This window comes from Catharus ustulatus, chromosome 2 (assembly GCF_009819885.2).
Source record: "Catharus ustulatus isolate bCatUst1 chromosome 2, bCatUst1.pri.v2, whole genome shotgun sequence".
Taxonomy (NCBI): domain Eukaryota; kingdom Metazoa; phylum Chordata; class Aves; order Passeriformes; family Turdidae; genus Catharus; species Catharus ustulatus.
The window spans coordinates 60,148,856-60,174,561 of record NC_046222.1 but is presented as its reverse complement, the minus strand read 5'-3'; the positions used below and the strand labels follow the sequence as shown (position 1 = coordinate 60,174,561).

At 39.2% G+C, this 25,706-nt stretch overlaps 2 protein-coding genes across 2 annotated transcripts in view; one reads left to right on the top strand and one right to left on the bottom strand.

Moving 5' to 3' along the window:
• The window catches only part of GTF2F2 (general transcription factor IIF subunit 2), an 83,796-nt gene that overhangs the window by 9,656 nt on the left and 48,434 nt on the right, over positions 1–25,706 (top strand). The window contains exon 5 of the mRNA XM_033052437.2: positions 5,041–5,079. Coding sequence (XP_032908328.1) covers positions 5,041–5,079 — 39 coding nt within the window. The remainder of the gene's footprint in view (positions 1–5,040; positions 5,080–25,706) is intronic.
• KCTD4 (potassium channel tetramerization domain containing 4) lies at positions 18,771–20,178 on the bottom strand. The gene has a single exon (XM_033052438.2). It carries the CDS (start codon positions 19,999–20,001, stop codon positions 19,228–19,230), a length of 774 nt encoding a protein of 257 aa, XP_032908329.1. The 5' UTR covers positions 20,002–20,178; the 3' UTR covers positions 18,771–19,227.

The following is a 25,706-nucleotide window of genomic DNA, read 5'->3' as shown; positions in this document are numbered from 1 at the left end:
GACTCATCAGGTCATTTAGAGCAAGCTAAAAAGATCAAATTTGACAAGTAATTTAATATTTTCTGCATGATGTAATTTCTGGTCTTCTGAATGGATTTTCTGTGGGTTTTGTTTTGCTTTGTCTTTGCTTCTCCTACTTGTGTTGGAAGAAATCCTTCAGTTCTTTCATTGTGTCTGCATCTCTGGTGGTCCCATATTTGTTAATGGACAGCAGTAGGCTCTTCTAAGGTGCAATTTATTGTGTCCAGAGTGTAATGAATTTCAGTTTCTTGCTCTTCTGCAGTGTGTATCTGAGCTAATAGGAAGCTTGGTATAGTGGCTCCCATCCCAGATGCTGTTAAAAATCTGCCTTGTGCTGGCTTTCACATGTGCTGCGTCTTTTGTTTGGATTAGCTCTGTTATTTCTCCATTTATTTTCTTTTCTTTTCCTTTTTCTGTATTTTGAAATAGCCCCAGCAAACAATGCTGAGTCCTCTGAAGGTGGTAGTTGCAAAGTATCTCCCTAGCTCCTTTGCGAGGCTGTTGCACATGTGGACATTTTGTTGTCTTCATCGTGGGGCAGATAACTGTGGTGGCGTTCCTGAGCATGAGTGTAGGAAAGCTGGTGGGAAGCATGGCTTCCATCACGTCTGCAGAGGGATCCATAGCACTCTTGTCTCTTGCTGTCTAGATCTTGCTGTCTAGGCTGGTTTTGGTATTATTTCTGCATTAAATATGAACTACATTCTGTTCCATAAACATCACCATATGTACATCAACAGTTGCTATGCTACAATGCTATTTGTGCTTCCAGTCGTTTTATCTTATCTTTGTCATCAGCTATCATAGCTGTGGTTTTTTGGTGGATGAAAAGCAGAAGATTTTGCATATATTTTAATGTGTCTTATTGAACAAAATGAGTTTTTCCTTTGTGCATATAGCTGGAAAATATCTAGTGGCAATTAATGGGCCTGATACATAGGGTATATTGGGTTAAAATTGTTTTCTGAACTTCCCACTGGCAGACACCCTAGCATAAGATAATACTGTAATTTAACAGTTTCTTTCTTGGTTGAAGGAATGGGAAGACGCTTTTGTTAAACATTAAACTACAAACTTTTCTGATTATGATTATACATTACTTCCCTAACTGCTTTAATTGCTCGATGCTTAATTTTTCTGCCAGCGCATAGTTTAGGTTTGCTAGATCTTAATATAGATAAAATTGCAGCTTTGTTAGAGATAATGATAAAAGTTTCTTACTGAACTTGTTTTTGGAAAAATGTGCCACTTATATGACTTGTGAAAACACAGACCTTGGCAGACAATTGCATCCCAGACTGTAAAGGACTGATGGGTGGAGGAGAAGATTTTACACTGTAGATACAAATAAAGTAGAAGATATTTCTGTAAAGTTGGATGAGATGATTCATTTTATTTAAATTTTGAATGTATCTTCACAACTCCCCCTTCACAAGTGGGATAGCCGTAATGTCTATTTTTGCATCTTTAAATTTATTCTTTCATGCTCTTTCCATCTTACTGAAAATAAAAAGTGTTCAGAGAATTCCATTGACAGAACTTTGCTTCTGAGCAGCATTCATGCATGGATTGTCTCACTGTTTCATGCTTCACAGAACATTGCTGGCTTTTAATATTTTGTTTTTCTTCAGTTTCTTGAACCTTCTCTACTTCAGAAGTTCAGTTGATGACACTCTAATTTTTTGTGATCTTGTTCGATAATACATGTAACTCTGCCTATGTACCCAAGAACAGCTCCTTTATTCCCATATTCCTTGAAAATGCTCCCATTGTTTTGAATTATTGGGATTTTTTCCTTTATATAGCTTCTCATATATGGGAAGACCTTTTCTGAGTTTGTACATGAATCTCACCTACCATGTAACATACAATGTCCAATTGTATTCCAGTGAAAATGAATATTCAGAGGTTTTTATTCTGTATTTTGTATATATGTATTTTTAAGTATCAGCTATATCCAGCCATTAAAGAAATGTGAAGGGAACAAACCCTAATAAAAACCTTTCATTAAACGTTTCATTAACTTCTTTAATTACACTTAATTATTCTCAGTAAAATACAGTGTGCTCGGAATCTTGATGCCTTGTAATTCTGTTTCCAATTCTATTAGATAAGTGTTTGAGTTCTGAAATTCCTCATCTGACTGTTATTTAGGAAATAAACACCCTCACTATTCTGCCATCTTAGTACAGCCTGATGAGGAGTTTTGACGTGTACCTGTCTATGTTAACAGTACTTTCCAATTATTTCTGTTCAGGCTGTCACTTAACCACATATTCCAGTCTCCAGAAGGTTTTGGGATCTAACCTAATGCTTCTTTGTTCTCTTATGTACTTCAGTCTTTTCTGGACTATTAACAGAAGCAGAAAACCTATCAGCAGCCTCATGATCAAAAGAAATAGAAGCAACAGCAGCCTTTCAAATCTATGGCATTAATGCAAATTTCCAAATATTTTTGAGAATCATAAAGATGAAACCCTTGATCAGAAAAGGAGAATTTGTGGCTCAAGCTAGTTTAATTACAGACATTATTGTGATGGCTCAAAATTTTGAGTATTATTGAGTCATACAATCCGTTTAGAAAACAATTGCAGTTGCTTACATCATACTCCTTTTCCATCTCAAAAAATGTACATTATATTTATTTAATTACTTCATATGCTTGTTGGAGGGTGTAAAAAGTACTGTAAAGCAGGTTCAGCTGGCTGGCAGGGATAAGATAATTTTATTTTCATTTCTGTTATAAAACTGTAGACTGTTTATTCCTGTACAAATTTGAACAATCGAGGATATAACACACAAAATATCAATTAGAATGGGCTCAGTGTGATGGAAACAGTTTTTTTGCATACTTCATTGATTTAAAATACCTTTTGTTTTCAGTCTCACTGATGTACGTGTAAAAATCCAACACCCTACCACCACCCACTATGACAATGAGAGCAAAAAACCCACTAACAACAAAAACCCCAACTAACCAACCCCAATCTGTTGACATTCTTCAGTGATGTTTATCAAATTTTGCATGTTGTAGAGGAGGCTGAGAAGCTGTAATCTGCATTAATGAAACATATTAAGTAGACATAGTACAACTTCCTTTACCTTCTTCATTATATTAATGCTGAGAAGATTTTTAAAGCAGAACTTGTGACCTAATCATAACAAGACTGAGTTGTCTAATTATGAGGAAGAAAAATGCCACTGTTTTGCAAGACTTGGATTTTGTCTGGTTTTTTGTCTCCATTGTTGAGGGCAGATACGAGCACACACACTTTCCCTGTAGACATGAGGTGCATTTATTGCTAATCAGAGATGCTCTTAGCAATGTCCAGGTGTCTTGGGCGATAGTTTTGGTGAGGTAGCTCTAGTCTTCCATTGAAGGTGAGTTGAAATTGAACAACCTCAAAGTCCACTTGCATCTCACTTCTCACTTCAGACAGTTGTTCGCATCTTTGTATGTTTGTATGTTCTTCATTTCATCCTCTCTGCTTCTTGTGTGAACTGAATGCTACCTTCTTTAAGCTACAATTGAATTAGGATATTGGTTGGGCATTTATTTTATGTCATGCCCTAAATGTGCCAAATGTGCATAGAAAATAACATCAACAAGACATTACATGGTTTTCTGCAAACAGGCTACCCTGGATGTATGTCTGAAAGTTGGGAGGGACCTTTACTCACTTTGTGGATACTCATGGCTGGGGAGGGGCCGTATAATGATTGTTTCTCATAGAGAAAACAGGTGCCTTCATCTTCTAAGACTAATGACAGCCACCTGGTGTAAAGAAAGAAGGAGCTTTAAGATACTGGCTTTTATGTTTGCTTTTAGTCCTCAGGCTCTCAAGCCATGTCAATGAGAAAGGAGGGACAGGAGCCTTCAAAGTCACCAAGAATCAGTGGCAAGAAAAAGGTTTTCTAAAATATTTAATGTTTTCAGTTCTTTTAATACCCAGCCTATAAATGGCAGAAATTATTGACCTAACTGAACTCGAGAATTACTCTCTGAGTTACAGCAGTAATTCACTCTTGCCTGTAAGTAAATAGCCTGTAATGACAGCTGTAACTTGCCTGAATTGAAAGCAAAGAACAAGTATGTTTTACCATTTCTAACTGTGTTGCAGGGAGGTGAAAATGTTCTTTTTGTTCTCTGCATCAGAGGATGCATGAAAAGGAGAAATACAGGAGGAACAGTCAAATATAATAGTGACAAATTAATGGAGGGGTTTAATCTTATAGGACATGGTAGGGGTTACAGCTCAGGTTACCACAAAACATCTACTGGCAACCATTTCTTGAAATGTGGGACTGGAATTTCTTGCAGAAAGCTGCTTCTGAATCTGACTCTGCCATTCACCAGAGTGAGAATTTTTTAGAAAGTCACTGCAACACTGTGTCTGTTTCATACATGCTTATGATTCTCTTCTACACGGAACAAGAGATGTTTCTGATCATATGTATGTGTTCTACTTGACAAATACAAATACTTAACAAAAAATACCAATGGACTATAGTACCATTTGAAGACAAATAATCAGAGAGGAAAAAGCTGGAAGAAATAAATTCTTCCATGGCCTGTAGAAAGGGTAGAGAAGAGGTTAATCAAGGTCAAAAATTTGTCTAATACCAATTAAGAACATTCTTTTGCAGGACCCTGATTATTTTTGTAATATATAAAAATATTTGTTTGTCTAGACTGACCAGAGAGATAAATGAATAATGTACATTGCTTGAGCATAATCCTACTACTGATTTTGTAGAAATGTGTAACCTCATTCTTGCAGAGCTCAGTCAGAGGTGCACTAGGGTTCTCTCATTTGAGTTGTGAGTTTGGGACTTTTTGTTGTTGTTGCTTCTTGCAGGAAATTATTCCCCGGAAGGTATATTGATAAACATTAACCAAATCCAGTGATTTTGGTTATGTAACAATTTGTCATTTACTTTGCAACCCAATTGTTAGATGTAATTTCAAATAATCAACACAGAAGCATTATGATTACTTTTCTGTTTATTTTTTTTCAGAGAACCAATCAGAAGAAAAATCAGAAAGTGGCAGTGCTGGTGAGTACAGACACTTTCTTTGAAGCACTTAAGAAATTACTTATTACTGCAGATTTTGAGTTTTGCTTCTTAAGAACTTGGTAGATTTTAAAAAAAGTGTCTTGTTATATTTTGTAGAATATCATAACATGAAAAAATAACTTCATAAACTGTTTATCTGCTGTGCCCAAAAGTTTAGATTATTAATATTTTTATTTAAAAAAAGGGAATAAAATGATGAGGGAGAGGCTTAGAAAGGTAATGTTGTTTTAGATTTTTTTATTTATTTCTCAACCTTTTATAAAAAATTTATTTATTATTTGTCTATGTTTAGTTTGAATTCTTTTCTTTAGGTTGGAAAGTTTGTAACACATTTTCAGCTCTTTTGTTATTTGATTCCAATTGCAAAAACTAAGTAGTCATAAAAATAGTCCATAGAAAGTAGGATTATCTCTGATGCCCATGGATTGAATAGTATTGGGGCTAGAATGGCACTTGTTAAGTGGTAATGGCACAGGTAGGAGATGGCTCGTGTGAAAGATATGAAAGAGTTTTGAACTCCTACTTTTCTTAAAAGTGTTTTCTAAACATAAGGCTAATGCTAGTGGGTGTTTAAAATGTCTTCTTAAAAGTACTTTTTGGACACTTCAGCATGGAGTCATCTGCTTTTTCTAATATCTGACTTCTTTGAGTTGCATTTCAGCATCAAATATTGTCCAAAGTGTATAATTTCTGTCTGGCTAGAAGTAGGCATTGGGTTTTGTTTTCTGTAGCAGGGAATTTTTGTAAAATGGAGATTTCTTCAATTACACTGGCCTAAGCATGTCAGAAGACTGGTTAGGAATGTTACAGTCTGCAGACTCGTACTGAATCCAAAGTGTGTTTTGTAGCTTGCAGTTCTTCTCAGTTAATTGGTAAAACCTGTTCACTCTGATTCTGTGTGAGTTGTGGTGCAGTTTTAAGGTAAGAAGGGCTACTTCCTAGAGATTGGTATTTTGTACCACTTGAAAACTGAGATTCACTGCTATGCAGGGTTTCGTGTAAATCAGATATTGAGATTTTAACGGCTAAAATGAATCAGAATTTTGATACTTCTATTTAGTTGGGTTTTTAGGTGTAAGGGTGCACTCTTGGCTTTGCTTGGCTTTTGTGGTTTGTTTTGTTTCGGTTTATATTTGAATGGTTGAATTGTCTGCTCTTCACTTTGTGCCTCCTCCGTGCTCTGCAAATGTTGTGTACGATGGCCACGTGTTTGGTTGTTTGTATTTTTGCTTCGGCCAGAAGAATGAATTACTGTATGGTGTGAGCTGTTCACATATGCTGACAAGAGGAGTTCTAAACCCATTTGATGGAATCAAACTGGTTATGGATTCAGTCTCTGAGTGATGGTAGTTGGTTACCCTAGGGCATATAAAGGACTCGCAGCCATCAGTTACACTATTTGCTTATTCACTTTTTTTTCAAAATCTTTGGAACTCAAATGACCTTTTTCCATCTACCTCTCAGGTAGTTCAGGTTATTTAGTACTCAATTTTTCTGTTAAGCTAGTATTTCTTGGCCTATATTATATACTTTTGAGGAAAAGATGATGTCTTTTATGTATTTATTTGGCATGTTAGCATAACAAGATCCTTTTGGGTCTTACTGATTTATGTCATTCATAGTAAGTAAAGAAAGTACAGTAATTTCACGAATACAAGCCACAGCAATTAGACAAATATTTTGGTGGAAACCCGGAAGTGCGGCTAATATTTGGGTGCGGCTAATCTATGGACAAAAATGTGATATCTGCCCTTACCTAGTATCATACCAGTCCAGTCCCGAGCCGAAACACTTTGAAATCCATGGTTTCCCGTTGTTCTGACGATGAACCAATCAGAGAACAGCTTATTGCCTGCCTGTGGATGGCGGCGTTACTGAGGGGCGGGGGTTGTTATCGGGGTGAGTTACCTCGGCGAGTTACCTCGGCAGTTCGATAAAAGTGTGTGATATTTCTCTGTACTTTTTAAAGTGTTTTCAGTCTTGTGCGGCTGCGGGGCTGGCTGGGCTTGCAGGGAGAGGGCTGAGGGAGCTGCTAGGCTCGCAGGGAGAAGGATGAAGCGGCTGCTCGCCCTGCTGGGAGAGGGGCAGAGCAGCCGCTCGCCCTGCTGGGAGAGGGGTAGAGCAGCCGCTCGCCCTGATGGGAGAGGGGTAGAGCAGCCGCTCGCCCTGCTGGGAGAGGGGTAGAGCAGCCGCTCGCCGTGCTGGGAGAGGGGTAGAGCAGTCACTCGCCCTGCTGGGAGAGGGCTGGGGGGGGCCGCTCAGCTCACAGGGGGAGGGGCAGAGCAGCCGCTCGCCGTGCTGGGAGAGGGGTAGAGCAGCCGCTCGCCGTGCTGGGAGAGGGGTAGAGCAGCCGCTCGCCCTGCTGGGAGAGGGCTGGGGGGGGCCGCTCAGCTCACAGGGAGAGGGGTAGAGCAGCCGCTCGCCCTGCTGGGAGAGGGGTAGAGCAGCCGCTCGCCCTGCTGGGAGAGGGGTAGAGCAGCCGCTCGCCGTGCTGGGAGAGGGGTAGAGCAGCCGCTCGCCCTGCTGGGAGAGGGGTAGAGCAACTGCTCGCCCTGCTGGGAGAGGGGTAGAGCAGCCGCTCGCCCTGCTGGGAGAGGGGTAGAGCAGTCGCTTGCCCTGCTGGGAGAGGGGTAGAGCAGCCGCTCGCCGTGCTGGGAGAGGGGTAGAGCAGCCGCTCGCCGTGCTGGGAGAGGGGTAGAGCAGCCGCTCGCCGTGCTGGGAGAGGGGTAGAGCAGCCGCTCGCCGTGCTGGGAGAGGGCTGGGGGGGGCCGCTCACCCGCGGGGCTGAGCAGGGTGTCTGTGCCAGCACGGAGATGTGGCTCCGCTCGGAGCTCAGCCCGCGTGGCTGAGCGGCTGTTTAAAGGCAACGCAGATCCATTGGGAATGCTCGCAAAATGACCACACTATTGTTCCTGTCTTTTTCGGCTTGTAAATAAAGGGTGTGTCTTTTTTCACTTGGAAACAATGTTTCCGAGGTCGGCAGTAAGCCAGTAAGCCCCGGTGATCCCGCGATTGTGTTACTAAATGACAACTTTGTGAAAGTTCGCAGCGAACTAAATTGCGGCTAATATTCCGGGAGCGGCTTATCTATTAACAAAGGCAACAATGTTGGCAACACACTGGATATGCGGCTTATAGTCCGTGCGGCTTGTATTCGTGAATTTACTGTAAATGAAATACGATATTCAGAAACCATTTGATTTACATCCTTAAAAAAATTTTACATTGGTACACTGCTGTCCAACTTTAGAATTTATGTTGAAAATTCTTAGTATTATGTATGACATTTTTAATCACATTTATTGTTGGAATAGTTGTAAACCACCTAGAAAAACTATTATAGTGTTGCTACTCTACATGATTCTGTTTGAGAGATACTGAGTGATTCTGGATCAGGCCAAAGGTCATCTGGCTGGTGTCCTGTCCTCAGTGGTGGTCAGCAGCAAATACCTTGAGATGAGTGTAAGAGCAGTGTAAAAGCACAATGATACCTCCCCAAGATACTTCTCATATAGGATCATAAGACAGTTTGGTTTGAAAGGGACCTTTAAAGCTCACCTAGTCCAACACCCCTGCAATAAGCAGGGGCATCTTCAACTAAAACAGGTTGCTCAGACACCTGTCCAACCTAACCTTGAATGTTTCCAGAGATGAGCATCTGCCTTCTCTCTAGGCATCCTGCTCCAGCTTCTTTCAGCCTTTAATGTTTCTCAGCTCAGGGAGTTCCAGAACCAGAAGTGATGGTGTTTTACTTAACAGGACCTCATGGATTTTTCTTCTACAGAGTGTCTCTGTTGGTTGAACCCGTGTAAAATCTTTAGTACCCATAATATCTTGAATGATGTTAACAGTCAAAATATTCAGGAATCTAGACACATGTGAGACAAATTTCCGTAAATTATATTTGAGTTCCTTTTGCATTTTATAATTTTAGATCAGTTTTTCCATACAGAAATCCTGTTTGTTTAGAGCTTGTGCTAAACAGTGCTTGGTGATTCAGCTAGTGTTGTTTAGTGCCTGAAGGCTGGTTTATGCTAAAAGTGAAAGGAGCATAGCAAATGACACACTAAACTAAAGGAAAAGAGAAATGAGGATTGGCTTTGCTCAGTCCTATATGAGGATGAGCAAGCGATTTAAATCCAAATATGTGCATGTGGCTCTTGTTTGTTTATGGCATTGCTTGCACCTACCTGAAAGTGCTGTCAGTGGTGACAGAAGCTGTGAAAACCAAGCATTTGTGCCAGTATAAAGTGTGACCTGCTCCCCTTCAAATAAAAATACTCAGAAGCTGCTGCTCTGAGCTTGTGTAGTCTGCTGAGAATGATAGAGTAAAGAAATGCATTCTCATGCAAGGGCAAATGCAATTAGGTGCTATCTTGTGGAAGTGCATTATATGGAAGCTGCATGGGCAGCAACTGAATATAATGTTGCCCAAACTTTGAGCATGTAGACAGACAATGTAGGGTGAATTTAGTATTAAAATTTTGCCAATTGTGAGTGTATGAGTGTGACTGCAGACACAAATATACAACACTGGAACTGTTTGTAGATACCACTTCCTTAATTTCTTGATACTGTAGTAGAAAAAAAAGGATTCACATATTGATTATACATGTGTTGGAATATTTAAAGTTCATTGTAAGCATGATGATAACCACTGGACTCCGTGTGATAAAATCAGCATTGTTTTGGTAGACACAGACTTTTAATAGTATAACATGGGATGGTATAAAGCTACAAAATGCACATTTGATTTTATCCTCTTTCAAGCAGTTAACATATATTAATTAAACTTCCAAAGTGAAACTCTAACTGAAGAATGATTGTTAGGAGGAATGGAACAGTAACTTCTAATTTAAATACTAGCTTGCAACTCAGTGTTGAAGATGATTTAGATGCGGATTCTGCCGTTTTTAAGACACAGAAGCAGTTTTTGTCTTGGAAATACAACAGGGTTTGTTTGCAGATAAATACAACACAAATTAAAATACAAGCTTCCTAGTAGCTTTCCAGGAGACATAATCAGTGTGAGGCTCCACGTAGAGCTGTTGAAACACATAAAGAAGCAATGCTTCCTGCTTTAAGATATATGTAGTCAAGACCTGTGGTACTGGTTATAATAAATATTGTGGAAGAACAGAGAAGGTGCGGTGGTGGAATAGCAAAAGGATATGGATTAAATGTAGGTCAGCACTAACTGGAGTTAAATTTTTTGAGAATTTGCATAAATGTCCTTGGTGTCCTTGGAGTCTGGCTATTTATTTTAGTATACTTTAGTAACTATATTTATTTTAGTATGAATAGTCTAACATGTATGTCTGAGCAAACTAATGTATTTATTGTCATACAGTTTCTCTCCTGAGAACAGAACCTGATACAAAACAATGGCAGTAAATCCCATTACCATATTTTGTCCTTCTATGATGTCCATCAAGAAGCTTGTAGAAGTACTGAACTAAACAGAAGTGTGCTTTTGGCTTGTACCAGAGTTGGTTTTCCTTATGACTCTTGAAGAATCCCAGGAATCTTAGCCACGCCGGGCATTGCAGATCATGACTTCACAAATTGTGTTTGTCTTCTATTAGGTATTTCGCTGATTATTGCAGTTCACCCACCTACCAGCGTGATCACATTTGATGGGTTCAAACTTTTGGAGTGTTTCAAATTCAGAGCCTTGAATGATGGATCAAAGAGGAAAATCAAATGTTTTCTGTCTTGGCCAGTACAAGACTGAGATGTAACAGATGTAAGGCTTTCAGGAGTCTCAAAGTAAATAAAATGAGGTGGTTCTGTACTCAGAATGTAATTGAATTCCTTGACAGAATATGTGGACATAAAGGTGATATTTACTAAAGGATGACACAACCTTAGAGGAGACCAAAGGGATATGAAGGATAGTAGAATGATAGAATAGTTTGGGTTGCCTTCCAACCCCCCTGCTATGGGCAGGGACACCTTCCACTAGACCAGGTTGCTCAGGACACCATCCAGCCTGGCCTGGAACACTTCCAGGGATGGGGCATCCACAACTTTTCTGTGCAACCTGTTCCAGTGCCTCACCATCCTCACAGTAAAGAATTTCTTCCTAATATATAATTTGAATCTGCCCTTTTTCTCTTTGGAGAAGCTTTTGTCCCTTGTCCTATCATTACATTCCCTTGTCAAAAGTCTCTCTCCTGTAGTCCCCTTTAGATTCTGAAAGGTTCTCTAAGGTCACCCTGGAGCCTTCTTTTCTCCTGGCCAAACAACCCCAACTCTCTCAGACTATGCTCATAGGAGAGGTGCTCCAGCCCTTTGATCACCTTTGTGGCCCTTCTCTGGACCTGTCCAACAGGGCTGTGTCCTTCTTATGCTGGAGGCTCCAGAGGTGGAAGATATTCTGCATGGGCTTTCAGGAGAGTGGAGAGGGGCAGAATCCCCTCCCTCACCCTGCTGGCCACTCCTCTTTTGATGCAGCTCAGGATACAGTTGACTTTCTGGGCTGTGAGCTCACGTTTCTGGGCTATGTTGAGCTTCTGATCAACGAAAATCCACCTAAGGGGACTAAGATCGAGAAGACATCTGAGTTGAGAGACCCCAAACCACAAAAGCCAGGTAGACACTGGGATGGAAACCCAGTAGGAGAATCATACATGGCTTCTGTCCTTAGGTTTCTTTATAGATGTGCACTTGTGACCACTATACCGGAGTCATGATGTTGAGCAAAGCAGACCTTTAGTCTGATCCAGTAATTACACTCAGGCTTTATTTCCCTCTCTCCCACCTGCCTTTTTTTTCCCTCAGCTCTATACTGTTGTTACACAGCTTCCACCAGGGATATTTAATTAAAATTTTTTTCTTTTTAACCCTGGAAATAACTTTTTTGGGGGGGAAAGCAATTAAAGCAAAGGTAAGATCAGCTCTTCTAAGATTGTGTGTAGTCATTTATCTTTGCTTTTGGTAACTGCAACTGCAAGAACACTGGAGGCAGTAGTGCAGTTAGAGGACATGAGCTTTCTGTATGCTTGAGTCTGGAAACAATCTAGCAAAGCTCATTTTGTGCTCTTCCTAAGCTGTCAGGCCTTTCCAGCCCCAGCGTCTTGCCAATAGCAGTGGTGATGCAGGAACAGTGTGTAGCTGTGCTACAGCATATTGTCCTATTCATACAGGTTGTCTGAGGGAACTCTATGGACAAATCCAGAAATCATAATCTTTGTGTGGCAGAAAAGTTACAGAAGTGGACTTTTATCATCATATGGGAAGGCATATGATAGCCTATATGTTAGATTTCTGCCCTTTTGGGAAAGAACTTTATTTGCTGTTCATTTTAGAAAATGTGTTGGAAATGTCACAAGACCTGGCAGTGCTGCAGGCCTTAGATAATGTTAGTATTGATAAGACTTCTAACCTCAAGAGTATATTTTCCTCTCTTTAGCTGATTTTATCAACCTGGCTGGCAGGACCTTTAATTTGTCTCCTCTGAGATTGCCAGGTTCAGCACTGAGAACATGTACTTCTTTATCCGTAATACTTGCCAAAGGCCTTTTTTAAGTAGTAGAGAGGCAATAAATGACTGGGTTTGGTGTTACAGTTGCTCGTTCTGTTTACATTTTTTCCTGCTTAGTCTGTTCATTGCTAGTTTGTTTGCTTATTTTTTCTTCCTAATTGAGAGTCTGTATCCACCTCTGACCTGTGGGATTTTTTTTTCACTTCATCTGTTCACTATGGTGAATCAAAATCAGGAACCTCCTAGGAGCTAAGAAATAGCTTTCTGTGGAGCTGCAGCAGGAGATTTGTAGCTTGAAGTTTTCTATTAAAAATTTTTTTTAAAGTTAATTCCTCTGGCTTCTGCTACAATAAAAAAAAATGCCTCTTTGAAAGGTGGCACATGAAAAGCAAGAAGAGAATTTTGTAAGAATTTTACCCCACTGTTTATTTATTAGTTTCAGGATCATTAGACATTACTTGTATAACCTCAGTGTTGCACTGTGTGGGCATCTGTCTTCATCACAAAACCAAGACCCTCAGCTGACACTGAGTGACACTGGGTCCCTTTCTCTTCATCTCATAGTGCTCATAGACTCTCTCACCACGCTTCTCCCTCCCCATTCTTAAAGCTGGGGGAGTCCAGCGCTGCAGACTTCCCTGAGCATCACATTCCAGACCCCAGCCAGCCCTTTGGAACTTCATCTTCCTGGGACATTTCCCCAGCAAGCAGCCTTGGGTTTTTCAATCTGAATTCTCATCTCCTTGATGTGTTTCTGTTGCTGGTAAAGTACCACCCCCTTACACAGGATGTCAAATCTCTCTTCAGGACCTGTGAACAAGAAGACCTTGTGCTTTGGTTAGAGCAGGTTTTCCATACCTGGAACAAAGCTGCCAAACCTGCCACTGAAAGTTTGGTGGTGTTGTCAGAAAAAAACAAACAAAAAAAAAAGTGTCCTGGAAAAGTGTAGAGATCTAGTTTTTCACAAAACTGAGATAATGCTTGGGGTGAAACTAGTGGAATCCCCCTTTAATGCCCAGAAAGATGATGGCTTTTGTGAACTGTATATAAACCAAGGTTGTGTCCCCCAAAGTCACACCACCAGTGAACAAGGCAATGTTGTGGTAATTTTTTAGCATTATCACGAGAAGCTTACAGACATTCAGAATGACTCAATTTATAGGAGTCATCTTCTAACGACTTGGTTTTGAAATCCTAGCCTGTTGAGCTTGCATATCATCATAGTGTTTTTTAATGAATAGCTGCTGTTTAAAGCTATAATTATTGTACCAGCTTTGAACAGCACAGATAGAAACAGCTTCTTGGGAGACTGTTGCATTAGCTGTGTGTGGTACTCCTACTACCAACATTTTTGGGAAAAGAAATCAACTGTCTAGTTCTACAGAATATTACGCAATTTCAGAAAGGCAACTGCAGTTTCTTTTTCGGAGTGCTTGCTCATCTGTGTTCCTCAGGTGTCGTTATACATCTTTATCCTACCTTTGCCATGCTGCTTGTTTTCTGTTTTATTTGGAGTGATGATGATTTACAGAGGCAGTATTTTGAAAAAATATTCTCTGTGATATACCAATAGGACTTACAGAATGTCTATTTCAAATGTAAATAAAACCCAAAATGTTATTTTTTTCTGATCCTAAATTTTTTGTGCCTTACTTATTAATTTTGTTTCAACACAGTAAATTATGCAAGCCTCTCTTTTCATATAAGGATTCCTTCATTTTTTAACTAGTAGTCACTTTCCTGTCAATCTACATTGTATTGCAGGGCAGCAGACAACATTAGGTTTATGTAATAGTTATTTAGCAAAGATGATCCAGCCTAGGAAAATAGTATTTATTTTGTCACAGGCCCAAGTGAACTTGTGCTCTTCATCCCCAATCCTGATTTATCAGTCAGCAGCATTACGGCAATATCACCCTTCTACACAAATAAATGAATGGATTAGACACTGCTCTTATTAAATTGTATTATTTGTTGCCTACCCTTATTCTGCTTGTATACTAATGAGGAGTGAAGGAAGAAGATAATGTTCTTTACCTCTTCTCGTCTTACTGAGTAGAAACCTTGTAATGATTTTAAGAGGTGAAAATAACAATGCCACCAATTTTCTTCAAATGATGACGTAATTTTTACCTTTACTGTAGAAAAGAAGTGACCTGATGTCATTTAAACAGTTGTAATAGGTACAAATGCAAAAAATAAAAAATAAAACCTGAGCCTTTGAAAATATCAATAGTGCAATTATGAGGCTGTGAAACTGCTCTGTGAGTGAGTCAGTACTGAAGGTACAGAATTTGAGCTATAACTTGACCTTGTTATGCAGCTTCTGTATTTCACACCATCAAGACTACCTCCAGAAACCACATCTGAGTCTAGAAGTCATTGGGCAGTAAGTGGTTAAAGATGGAAGAAATACTTTGAGTGGGCATTGTATATGTTTTTCCCAGTATTTATTCTTTCCTAGACATCTTTGACAAAGCCCCACAACTGGCCTGGTGGAAGGAAGTGGTATGGTGAAACAAAAATGGAAAACAGTTGTGTGATGGTAGGAGAAAACAAGACAAGGAGAGGAATTTGAGGGTCAAAGGATGAAAAATGGGGATTCTCCCAGATATGTGAGGTCTCTGGGTTTAGAAACAATTCCCAGTCACTAGGAAAAACTGGGCTAAAACAGGCTTTAGTCTGACATAGTGCAGCCACTTGTAGGTTTAATTCTCATATAGAAATCCATACAGTTGGTAGCTGTGCCAGTCACTGCCAAGTGTGATAGAATCCTCGGCTTCTCCTCCACCACTGGGGAAAGATGGGCATCCAGTTGTCAGTATTTTGATTGGTTTGGCAGCTATTTATATTTTTCCATGAGCAATCATTCAAAAAATTAATAGGGACTTGGACATTTTTTGTAGTCTATGGAATTTAGTCCTGATTTCAGCTGCCTCTGTTCTTTCTGACCTTGGTGACCCCTTTTCTCACCTGAAAAAATAGGGAGGGAGGCAAGCAGAGCTGACCAAGCCTGGGAGCAGGTTAAGTATCTCCTTGGGGAAATGGGAGGAAGTTCCTTCTTATTCCTACTCGAGGAGTTGAAGATGATCAGAGAATAAATTTGTTGTGATCCAAGTCTTAATGAGAGAAAGGGAATTGAAATATTTTGCATGCACATCATATACTAAGCAATGTTAATGTTGTTAGAATAACTGTGGGTATTTCTGACTTAAATACTTGATTTTGCAGCTTTCATATTGTCATAGCAGTTACTGAATATGAAATTTCTGACTTTTAAGAAAAGACAGAAAAGGTAGCTGATGCATGACTGGGTACTTTTCTGGCTCATCCTACTGTGATGCAACACAAGTATCCACCTGACTGAACATATGCTAAATATATTTACGTTATATTTAGCATGTTTATGGGTTACAAAGGAAACATTCACAGTATTGAGATTTTATGTGGTCTTTTTGTTCATATACCAAAGCAAGATACTTCTGCCCTGAAAAATTGCTCAAGTTTATATCTAGTTTGAAGTGTCTAATTGTAGCTGATATGGCATGATTCAAGACAGTTGTGGACTTGTTTCCTCTGAATAGGGAAGGGAATTAATTTTTTTACCTCCATGTTCCTTTCTGCTGTGTAATTCAAAGAGCTGAGTAAGGTGCCTTCAATCAGAGGTAGCATGTAAAAATTTCAAACCCTGACACTTGCAGAAATGCATCACTGCTCATGAAAAAAGGAAAAGAAACAAGATTGAAGTTAGTGTTGCAGCAGATGACTTTACATGTATGCCATAGATATGTTACTTACACAGAAATTTACAAAAAAACCCAGTTAAAATTACATAAGGTAATGAGTCACTGAATTTTAAACAAACCAACAAACAAACCAACCCACAATAAACCAACCAAACTATTTAATAATGGTTAGAGAGGTACATTTTTTCACTTAAAAAACCCCTTTTTTTCAATTTCTCTTTCATAGATTCAGAGGTCAGTAGATGCTCTGAACTGAATGCCTGGCAAAGAAATATTTTATGAGTAGCTGTAGAATATTCTTAAAAGATGCTTTAAATGGTTTCCATGTTACCTGTGATTATCAGCTTGTGAATAACTTATATTCTGAAAGTATTTTCTACAATAAATGCAGACCCATCAAATTCTCTGCTGATTTTTCATGAGCAAAAGTCATGCTCCAATAAAATCTGGTGCTGCCTTCTGATAGGGAAGTGCTAACAATTGATTTGGTGTTTGGCATCCTAAGAGCCCAACTGAAAGGCAAGCAACCACAACATATTTTAATTAACATATATTAAATGTTTGAAATAAAAAATTGGTTTTTGCTGTCCTTCTTTTCAGCTACAATTACATTTTAAATCTCAGTCAAAGACCCAGGACGAATGAAGGTTATAATCAAAAGTGTTTAAATGCAAATGGATGATTTGACATCCCAGGAGCAACAGCCTCCTCCAGACTTTGTGCTCATGCAGTCTGTGTGTTTGACAGCACTGTGAGCATACTGCTTTAAAACTTGTGGATTCATTATGGAGCTTTTTTAGATTGTCTTGCCACTTTATCTTGCTCATGTTGAGAATTGTGTCTAGAATGGACTTTTCATGTAATTGTTCTGTGTGATTGTGTTTCTAGTTCTTGTCCTAGAAGATCAACAGGATTTTGTATTTCTTTTAGGGAAACTTTCACATTTGCTTTTCACAGAAGTCCTACAGATTCTTAGAAGCGCAAGATTAGTGGTTGATGAGGATTTTTTTAATACATCAATTTGAAAATAGCTTGGAGGGGGAGGAGAGAAGATGACACATGCTGGTGGCATATGTAAACAATAGTATTTTACTATGTATCTTTTGTGTGTATATAATTAATGCATTTGGACAAATTCAGAAAAGTTTTGGTATACATGGACAGTTCTTATATGCCTGAAATGTAAAGTGATCTGATTTTTAAACATTAAAGTCTGGGAAAGTTCTATTTAGAACCATATCTTTTATAGAACCATATTTTTTATGAACTGGAAGTCTGTAACATGAGGACTAGATAGAAAACTTCATAATTTCTAGGAAGTGGATTCATTCTTAGGGAGTATTCTGGAGAGGTTGAATTCCCCCATTTGATAAAATCATATTGGGATATGTTTCATTCACTGCTGCTGAGTCTGGAGATGTAGCATAGCTGTATTAATTAATCTCTAGCAAGGCACCTAGTTAGCAACACCTGTTGTGTGTTAGAAGTGAAAAAGAATTTCATATTGAGGGATAAGTGGACCTTGAATTTGTATTCTTAGCCCTTGCTACTAAGGATTGATTTGTTCCCCTTAAAATCCAAGCCACAACTGTTCTCAGCCTGTCTTGTGTTAGCTGTTTTCCTTGGTTGTCACTTGTAATATAGATTGTACTGCCTTTTGTTGACATTATTTTTTTTCCTGTACAAAATCGATGTTTTGGAAGAACTACTTAATTGGTTTTTTTCTTTCTTTATAAGAATTTTACTTGAATTTTGGTTCATATGAGCTGTGAATGATGATTGGTTTCAATGACAAAGCTTAGAGTTAGTGCTGCTTCTTCTTGCCTTTTGTGCTGATTTTTCAGTTTGCTTTTGTGAAGTGATTTGTTTGTAATACTTGTGTTTAAATTGGTTACAGTTATTCTATGGAAACTATTAAAACTTTGTTTAAAATATAAATTGAAAGATTTGATAAATAGTGGAGATGAGGAGAATGAAGGTATTTATTTCATTATTTAGAGTGAATAGTCTTTAATGCCAGCAGGTGGTCTGTTCAGAACTGATAGTACTCATTGCATTTACTAAGTCACTGTGCAAAGCAAGGGCTCAAATGATTGCTAGAAATACTGACTGTGGCATTGTAGGATGCTATTACTGGAGACCTGTTACACTAAACTTAATGTCAGGTATTTTTGTTAGCTATTTGATATGTATGTATGATTAGAAAATGTAATACTTTGTGCAGAATTGGACCCAATTCCTGTAATAAAATTAATCTCCCCAGCATTATTTTGTTGGTTTCCATATTTCTGGCAATTGCTCTTAGTGTAGCAGTATGGTATAAATTTGGGGTTAAGTGAGTTGAGCAACCATTTAAGTTAAAAATTAAGTTAGTTATTTTAAACTCTTGCAATCCTGTTTTTTGCAAATTCAGTACAATACATTACCATAAACACTAATGAACAGTCAAAATCATTTATTCTGGTTAAAATCCATTCTGAATTTGTCATAAGCAAAACATACTTCAAGCCTGCTTATTATATGAAAATACTCTCACTGCTTTTCAGCAGAGCAGTTAGGTATATGCACATTCATCACACAGGTACACAAAAATTCAGCTAGACTCTCTGGTTGAAAGACAGCATTGAGAAAACATTACAAAGAGCATAAAGCATTCCATCTGTGTTTACAATGTTAGCAGATAATTCTTGTTAAATTCAGGCATAAAATTTTCATTCAGCTTAAGTAAGCCAGAGATAGATGTCATTATGTGATTTACATACCATTAGCTCACATCAGTTGATTAGCAGCTGAGCTCTGTGGTACAGGGCTAGTTAGATGCATTATTTGTGATGCCAGGAGGCTGCAGTTCAAGGAGGTTTACTGGCTGCGTGCTCGTTTCCTTTGCCTTTGTGATTACTTGATAAAATGCAGTGCATCACTGTGAACAATCGACCCTCTTGAACAGTCCAGACTGGTCAGCAGTCTAAATCCACATTTTAAAGCCGTCATTATAGCCTCAAATTTAAGAGTTTCCAGGGTGCAGACAAAGGTGTTGTCCTCCTTCAGTACCAATCGTGTACCGTTTTCGGACTTTATGAAGTACTTGAATTGAATAATATTTGAAGATACTGAAAACTCCTCTGGAAATCCATCCAGCCTGCTTTTGGACACCAGTACAATTCTGGATTTTATTTTTGCAATGAATTCAGGAGCATTACAAAAGATTCTAAGTCCTTGTGAACGGTCGTGGCTGTCAGTTATTTCCAGGAAAGTAGTCTCTCGAGATGCTAGCTGTTCCTTCTCCCACCTTGATTTCACTGCCTCTGAGAGTACCTTAAGCTGGAAAAATTCAGCTTCCTGTGCCAAAAGTTGATTTTCTCGAAACCCCTCTGGTAGAAGAAGTTCTCCGTTCCGTAGGAAGTTGAGGATGTGTCTGAAAAGGAGTCCATCTCTGTCTATGAAGTAATGACCGTCTGCATCATATGGGCACATTATTCTTCCGTTTATGATCCCCTCCAGAAAAGAATCTGGATACTTGGTTAGTGTCTGTTTTTGTGTGATGTATAGGTAACCACCGACATTCAGAGTAATCAGAGACGTTTTATAGTCCTTGTCTAGCTCGGAGCTTTCAGAGTTGCTGTTTTTTTCTTCGCATTCATTTTCTCTCCTGCTTGCTTTTCTCTCCATTATTGAAGCTAGGACAACAATACAGCTATCCTGCTTTGCTCTTGTCAGCTTGCAAGGAGGATGTTTCTTATTAAAAAGCACCTTTATTCAGCTCCAGCTCGATGTTGGAATGGAAATACTGCTCGCATTGCTCTGACTGTCAGCTCGGCTTTGCAGTAGGTGGCGTATCAGCTGTGTTTGCAGGGAGATAGCAGGAATATGACTGTAAGAGAGAATTTGCATTTAACTGTGTAAGGGAAGAAGCCTATAATAACTGTTTATTTCTTTCCTTTAAGTCTAAGTAGTTTGCATAGCTTAGGGAGTTCTGCACAGAAATAAATGCTGCTGTACAAAATGGCAACATATTTTTAATACTTGAAGATGTATTTGTAGTGTCAATTGGCCAAATCGTATTTTGTGCTTATGATGTTAAACAGCTTCATTAGTGTTTCAAGGATTTTTATTTTCACAAACCCTGTTTTTTCACATTGTTTTTTAGTACTGATTACAGTACCTGATGCATACAGCAGGACAGCAGAAATAAAAGGTGTGTCCCTATGTGTAAAAGGGAGGATGTCATCTGTGGAACGTGTGCACATACATGTTCACTCATTTATTGGGCACATGTGCAGCAGTAAGATGTTTCCACAGAAGACACCCTGGAAGTGATGCTAAGGACTTGTTGGTCTGATTGTTTTAAGTTTGTGGCAAAAGCTTTTATTTGCAGTCAAAGGGACTATCCTCACCACCACAAGAATAGCAGCCTGATTAGGTTTTGCTTTTTGCCTTCCTGTGTGCCATAGACAAAAACAGTTTTTCAGGAAGGATTTACCATTTATATTGATGATGGTTTTTAAGTCATCAAGACTGTCTAGCATCAGCTTGTTCTTTCTCTATAGAAAAACTCAGCTGCCCTGTGGAACAAAGGGCTTGTGTGCCTACAGATAGCTTTGAACATCAGATAACACCATAGCTTAGCAACACTGGGGTACAGGGAGGCAGAAGCATCAACACAGCACTGGAATCAAATGCCCATCTTCTCTCCTGTTCTTTGACCTTCCCAGTTGCCTCTTAGAAAAAGATTTCCCCTTTAAACGTTTGCAGTTTGGGCAGGAAAGGAAAAGCTCTCCACACATCTCTGTGGGCGTTTCCTTGGGGAGTGGGCAGATGGGAGCCACTGCATGCATTCCCCAGCATGGATGGGAGCAAAGGCTTTTCTTGGGTTAGACCTGGAGAGAAGAAGGTTCTATCTTTTTCAAGATGTGTTTTTCATTTTACAGGTAGATATGTCCTGCTTTGTCTGACTAGCAGTGGAAAGGCACATTATATTTCTGTAAATTCTTCTGGTCTATTTCTAAGTATCTTATTCCTACTGCTCCCACTGTCTGTAAGGCTGTTTATTTATACCACAGAGTAATCACTATAATATTTTATTATTTGGTAACTGACTCTAGTGGAAATAAATGTTTTTCTCTCACTCTTCTCCTTGCCAGGGTATCCTATCCCAAGCATGGATACACTGAATTTTTCTGCTGCTATATATGATATATATTAAGCAGGTATTATGAATTAGGTTTGATTGACCAGGAATTAGTAATGATTTTATTTTTAACTCTTCAATGCTGAGGATATGTTTAACATAACTTCAGTCAAAGATATTTCAATCAGAGATTTTAATCTAATTTTTAAATATTTGGACTTTTTTCAAGATTAACTCCTTTCACTTATTACTAGGTTTTTCAAGTTACTGAATTAGTAATTGAGAAAATGAAAAAGCCAATTAGTTTCAATTAAGGTTTTTTTCCCATTACAGGAGACATCCATTCAAATTTATTTTATTGTCAAGTGATGGAAAATTCACATAATGTGCTTAGATTGTGCATAGCTAAATTATTTAACCATCTTATTGTCTGTTAAACATTAAGAGAATGATTGGTGGTGCTCTCACCTCACACAGTGAACTTGAAATATTTTGAAGCTGAGCTAGGAGCATCCTGGTACAAGTGAATAGGGATTTCCAAGGAGAGAAGGGATTTGTAAATTTTCCATGTCCAGTTAAGCCGTTTGCATTTTAATAGCCAGAATTTATAGCACAGTGTGTGTTCTCTTTTCATCATCCTCTGAATGTTCTAACACTTGCAGTTGATATTTTCCACTTTTGTGAACAAGTAAGTATTCTTTGAAAGATCATGCAAAATCATTTCAGTGGTTTGTGGAAAATATACTCTGGAGTTCATGAATATTTACACTTAAACCTTTGAGACTTGAAAAATTTAGAGCTGCTGTAAAATTTTCACTTTATTTCACTGCAGCTGACAGTCATCTGTAACATAAAATTAAAGCGTAGCATTTCTTGGCAAAAGTTTTCCACTTTCTGTACCATACTACAAGACTTACCCAAAAAGCCCTCATTCTTCTTTGGCACTTGGTGATACATATGGTATTGTAGAGCATGTAATTTTAGTGGGGTGATTTCATATAATTTACTGGTTTTTGAAGGTGTAGCTATGCTGGATTTCCTTTTTTCTGTCCTTTTGTCCATGCACTGAAAGATCATCCAAAAGTTCATTTTGGCAAAGATGCGGAAGTATTTCTTGCAATCAAGTTAGAGACTTTGATCATTTTTGTGCTCTGAGAGTCTTTTGTGTTGTGTACCAGTGTGTGACAGCTGAGATGTGCCAAGTGCATCCCAGATCTTTTTGTCTCCCACTGGGATTGAAACAGAATAACTTGCTGCTGGGTGCTTTTCCCTCTTGTTAGTGTGCTGTTTCTGCCCTACCCAGCTTAAGTGTCCTGTGGGGTAGCAACCCTGAAGTGACTGCTGCCTCACAAATTATTAGTGCTACCTGTATGCTGGGATGGCTGTTGAAGTAGGGAATAGTACTGGAATCCAGCAATTGAAAGGATATTGTATGGGTTTCAGATTAAGTCAGAAAATACACTGACCACCCTTGTGCACACTTAGGAGAGTGGGTATAGTAGTAGTACTCCTTTCCCAAGTTACTCACACTTTGGGTTGCACCAGAAGGGTAATCCCCAGAGATTTTCAGGTTCTCACTCAGCTGTCCTGGAGACAGTGAAAATTCAGTGCTAGTATCTAGCAGCTACACGGAAAAACAAATCCTAGGAGGAGGGGGGAGCTAGGCATCTGACCCTCCTTCTGCCCTACATGTTTTCTTTTGGAAAACAACCTCACTCCCACTCAACCTCCACCATCTCCCTGGACCTCCTGGTCTGTAAGCTTGAGCATGCCATAGAGCTGAGGATTCAGGACCAGATGACACCATGGAGAAGTTGGTGCTTTACAAGTGGTTCAGCTTACTTGTCTATCCAAAGAACATCAGCTTTACCAACTGTCTACTGTCAGTAAAAATAACCTGGGTTACAGAAACCAGCTAATTTTTTTATTAGAGTACAAAAGAATATGAGGAAAATTCTCAGCTAATAAGAGGGAGAGAAATTTAGAAGTGTAGTAGGAAGCCATGCTAATACAATCTGTTAGGGTTATTGAGGCAGTGTGCTAGTCGTTTATTGTCATAACACAGAAAATTGTCCAGGCTGTTGGACAATTAGACCATTCAGTAGCTCCTGTCTCACAGTGTTGGTAGCATAGAAATTCTCATTTCAATATCTCCAGGTGTTGATTAACAGCTATTGAAGACAATCTCTACTTAGTAATTAAAATTAAAGATTTTCAAACCAGCAAGTCTCACCAATTTGCATTCAAGAGTTTCTAAAGGGCTGTCTAAGAAACTGTCAAAATTGCTGTTGCTTATATTTTTAATAATTTTTGAGCACTGCAATTCTACAAGACTGGAAAAGCAAATGCTGTGCCAATATCTGGAAGATTATTTGGGTGAGCCAAGCATTTAAATATGAAAAGATACTTTATGAAAAACGATAAAATATCTGACTTGAAAATCAATCGGTTAAAAGTTGAGAGACTAATATAATACCAATCAATGTGTGTGAAGAGAAAAAGGGTGATGCCAATTTTTCTTGCCTTTTTTAAGTTAGAATTTGTTCAACAAAGCAGGTGATGCTTTTTTCTGTTAAATCCTTCAGTATGTTTAATTTGTCATTTTGTTGTAGAATATATACCACATTTGTTTCCCTATCATTTAGCTATACAGAACTTAACCTGCAGGTTTCAAACTGGCAGAAGATTGTCACTCAGATATTGCTGTGATTTAGTTCTTGGTAATTTTTTTTTCTAGTGAGTGATCAAGGAGGTAGTTGCTGATGGTTTTGGAGATGATACACATGAGAGTACAGCCAGTAAGGTGATACATTGCTGATGCAGAACCATTTGGATAGTTGGTTAGGGTAACATTTTATTATCACCAAATACAAGGTTTATGTGTCCAGGAATAACTGTAAACAGAGCTTGCAGTACTTATGTTTGCAGGAGAGTTAGGGCAGAGGCTCTGATCTATGTATAATACATCACTGACAGCTGAGCATGAGGTCATTGTTCTGTGCAGTGGTCAGTAAAACAAACGTGGAATGTATCACTGTATGCCTAAATAAGGGAATGCCAAGTGGAGACCTGGAGATCCTGTTCCTTAGTTGCATAGCTAACAGGGAAGGATGGTCTGAGAAGGTCATCAGCCTTGAGGCGAGAGAGGTGCCACAAAATGCCTTTGATCTGTAAGAGCAGAGCTGAGGTCTAGTGAAGGAAGGAGCTGTTCCTTGTCCAGCCAGCACATGCAAAAGCCTGGGAAGCTGCACAGCAGTTTGAGTGAGCAGTGTGAGCTTACCAGGGCTTCTGACTTGAATGTTGGTGTGCTGATTTTGGCTGGGGTAGAGTTAACTTTCTTTGCAGTGGCTGGTATGGAGCTGTGTTTTGGATTTTTTCTGAACACAGGGTTGATAATACAGAGATGTTTTTGTTACTGCTGAGCAGGGATTACACAGAGCCAAGGCCTTTTCTGCTTTTTATACTGACACACTGGTGAGGAAGGTGGGGGTACATGAGAGGTTGGGAGGAGACACAGCCAAGACAGGTGACCCAAACTGACCAAATGTTCCAGACTGTGTGACATCATGCTCAGTATATTAAGTGAGGGAAGAAGGAGGAAGAGGAGGGATATTTGGAGTGATGGCATTTGTCTTCCTGAGTAATTGTTGTATGTGATATGGCCCTGTCTTTCTCCCAGCCTGTGAATTTTTCCAGCTTTTCCCTTTTTAATTCTCTCCCTGATCCTGCTGGTGGGGCAGTGGGTAGCTGTGTGGGGCTTGGTTGCTGGCTGTGGTTAAACCATGACAGCTGGGAAGCATCAGCCCATCTAACAGCGGAGGAGTTGGAGGCACATGTGCCCACAGCCTGTCCTTACTTCACTTGCATCTCCTTTTTCCTGCTGCCTGGGAACCATGCATCCTGAGTGTGGTCTTCTCCTTTTCTCCTTGACACCACTTACAAGGTGGAGGAATTGGTAAGCTCCAGAACCTGACAAGTCTGGCTGTGAGAGACAGTATCTCAGGAGATACATGCATGAACTGGACTTTGTCAGGCCAATAAGAACAATTAAGAAGCATAATGGAAGGTTTAAGAAAACATTATTTATTTTTATTAGACTTGATAAAGATGGAGACTACGTAAGTGCTTGGATGGGCAGAAATGCTTTGCTAGTAGGCTCTTCAGCTTAGCAGTGGTCCAACAACACAGTGGCTGGAAATCAAAGATGAGTGCAGTCAGTCTAGAAGATTAATACATTAAAATCTCC

Bases quoted from the DNA above. Each gene is read 5' to 3' on its own strand.
- KCTD4 (XM_033052438.2), bottom strand. From the start codon at position 20,001: ATGGAGAGAAAAGCAAGCAGGAGAGAAAATGAATGCGAAGAAAAAAAC.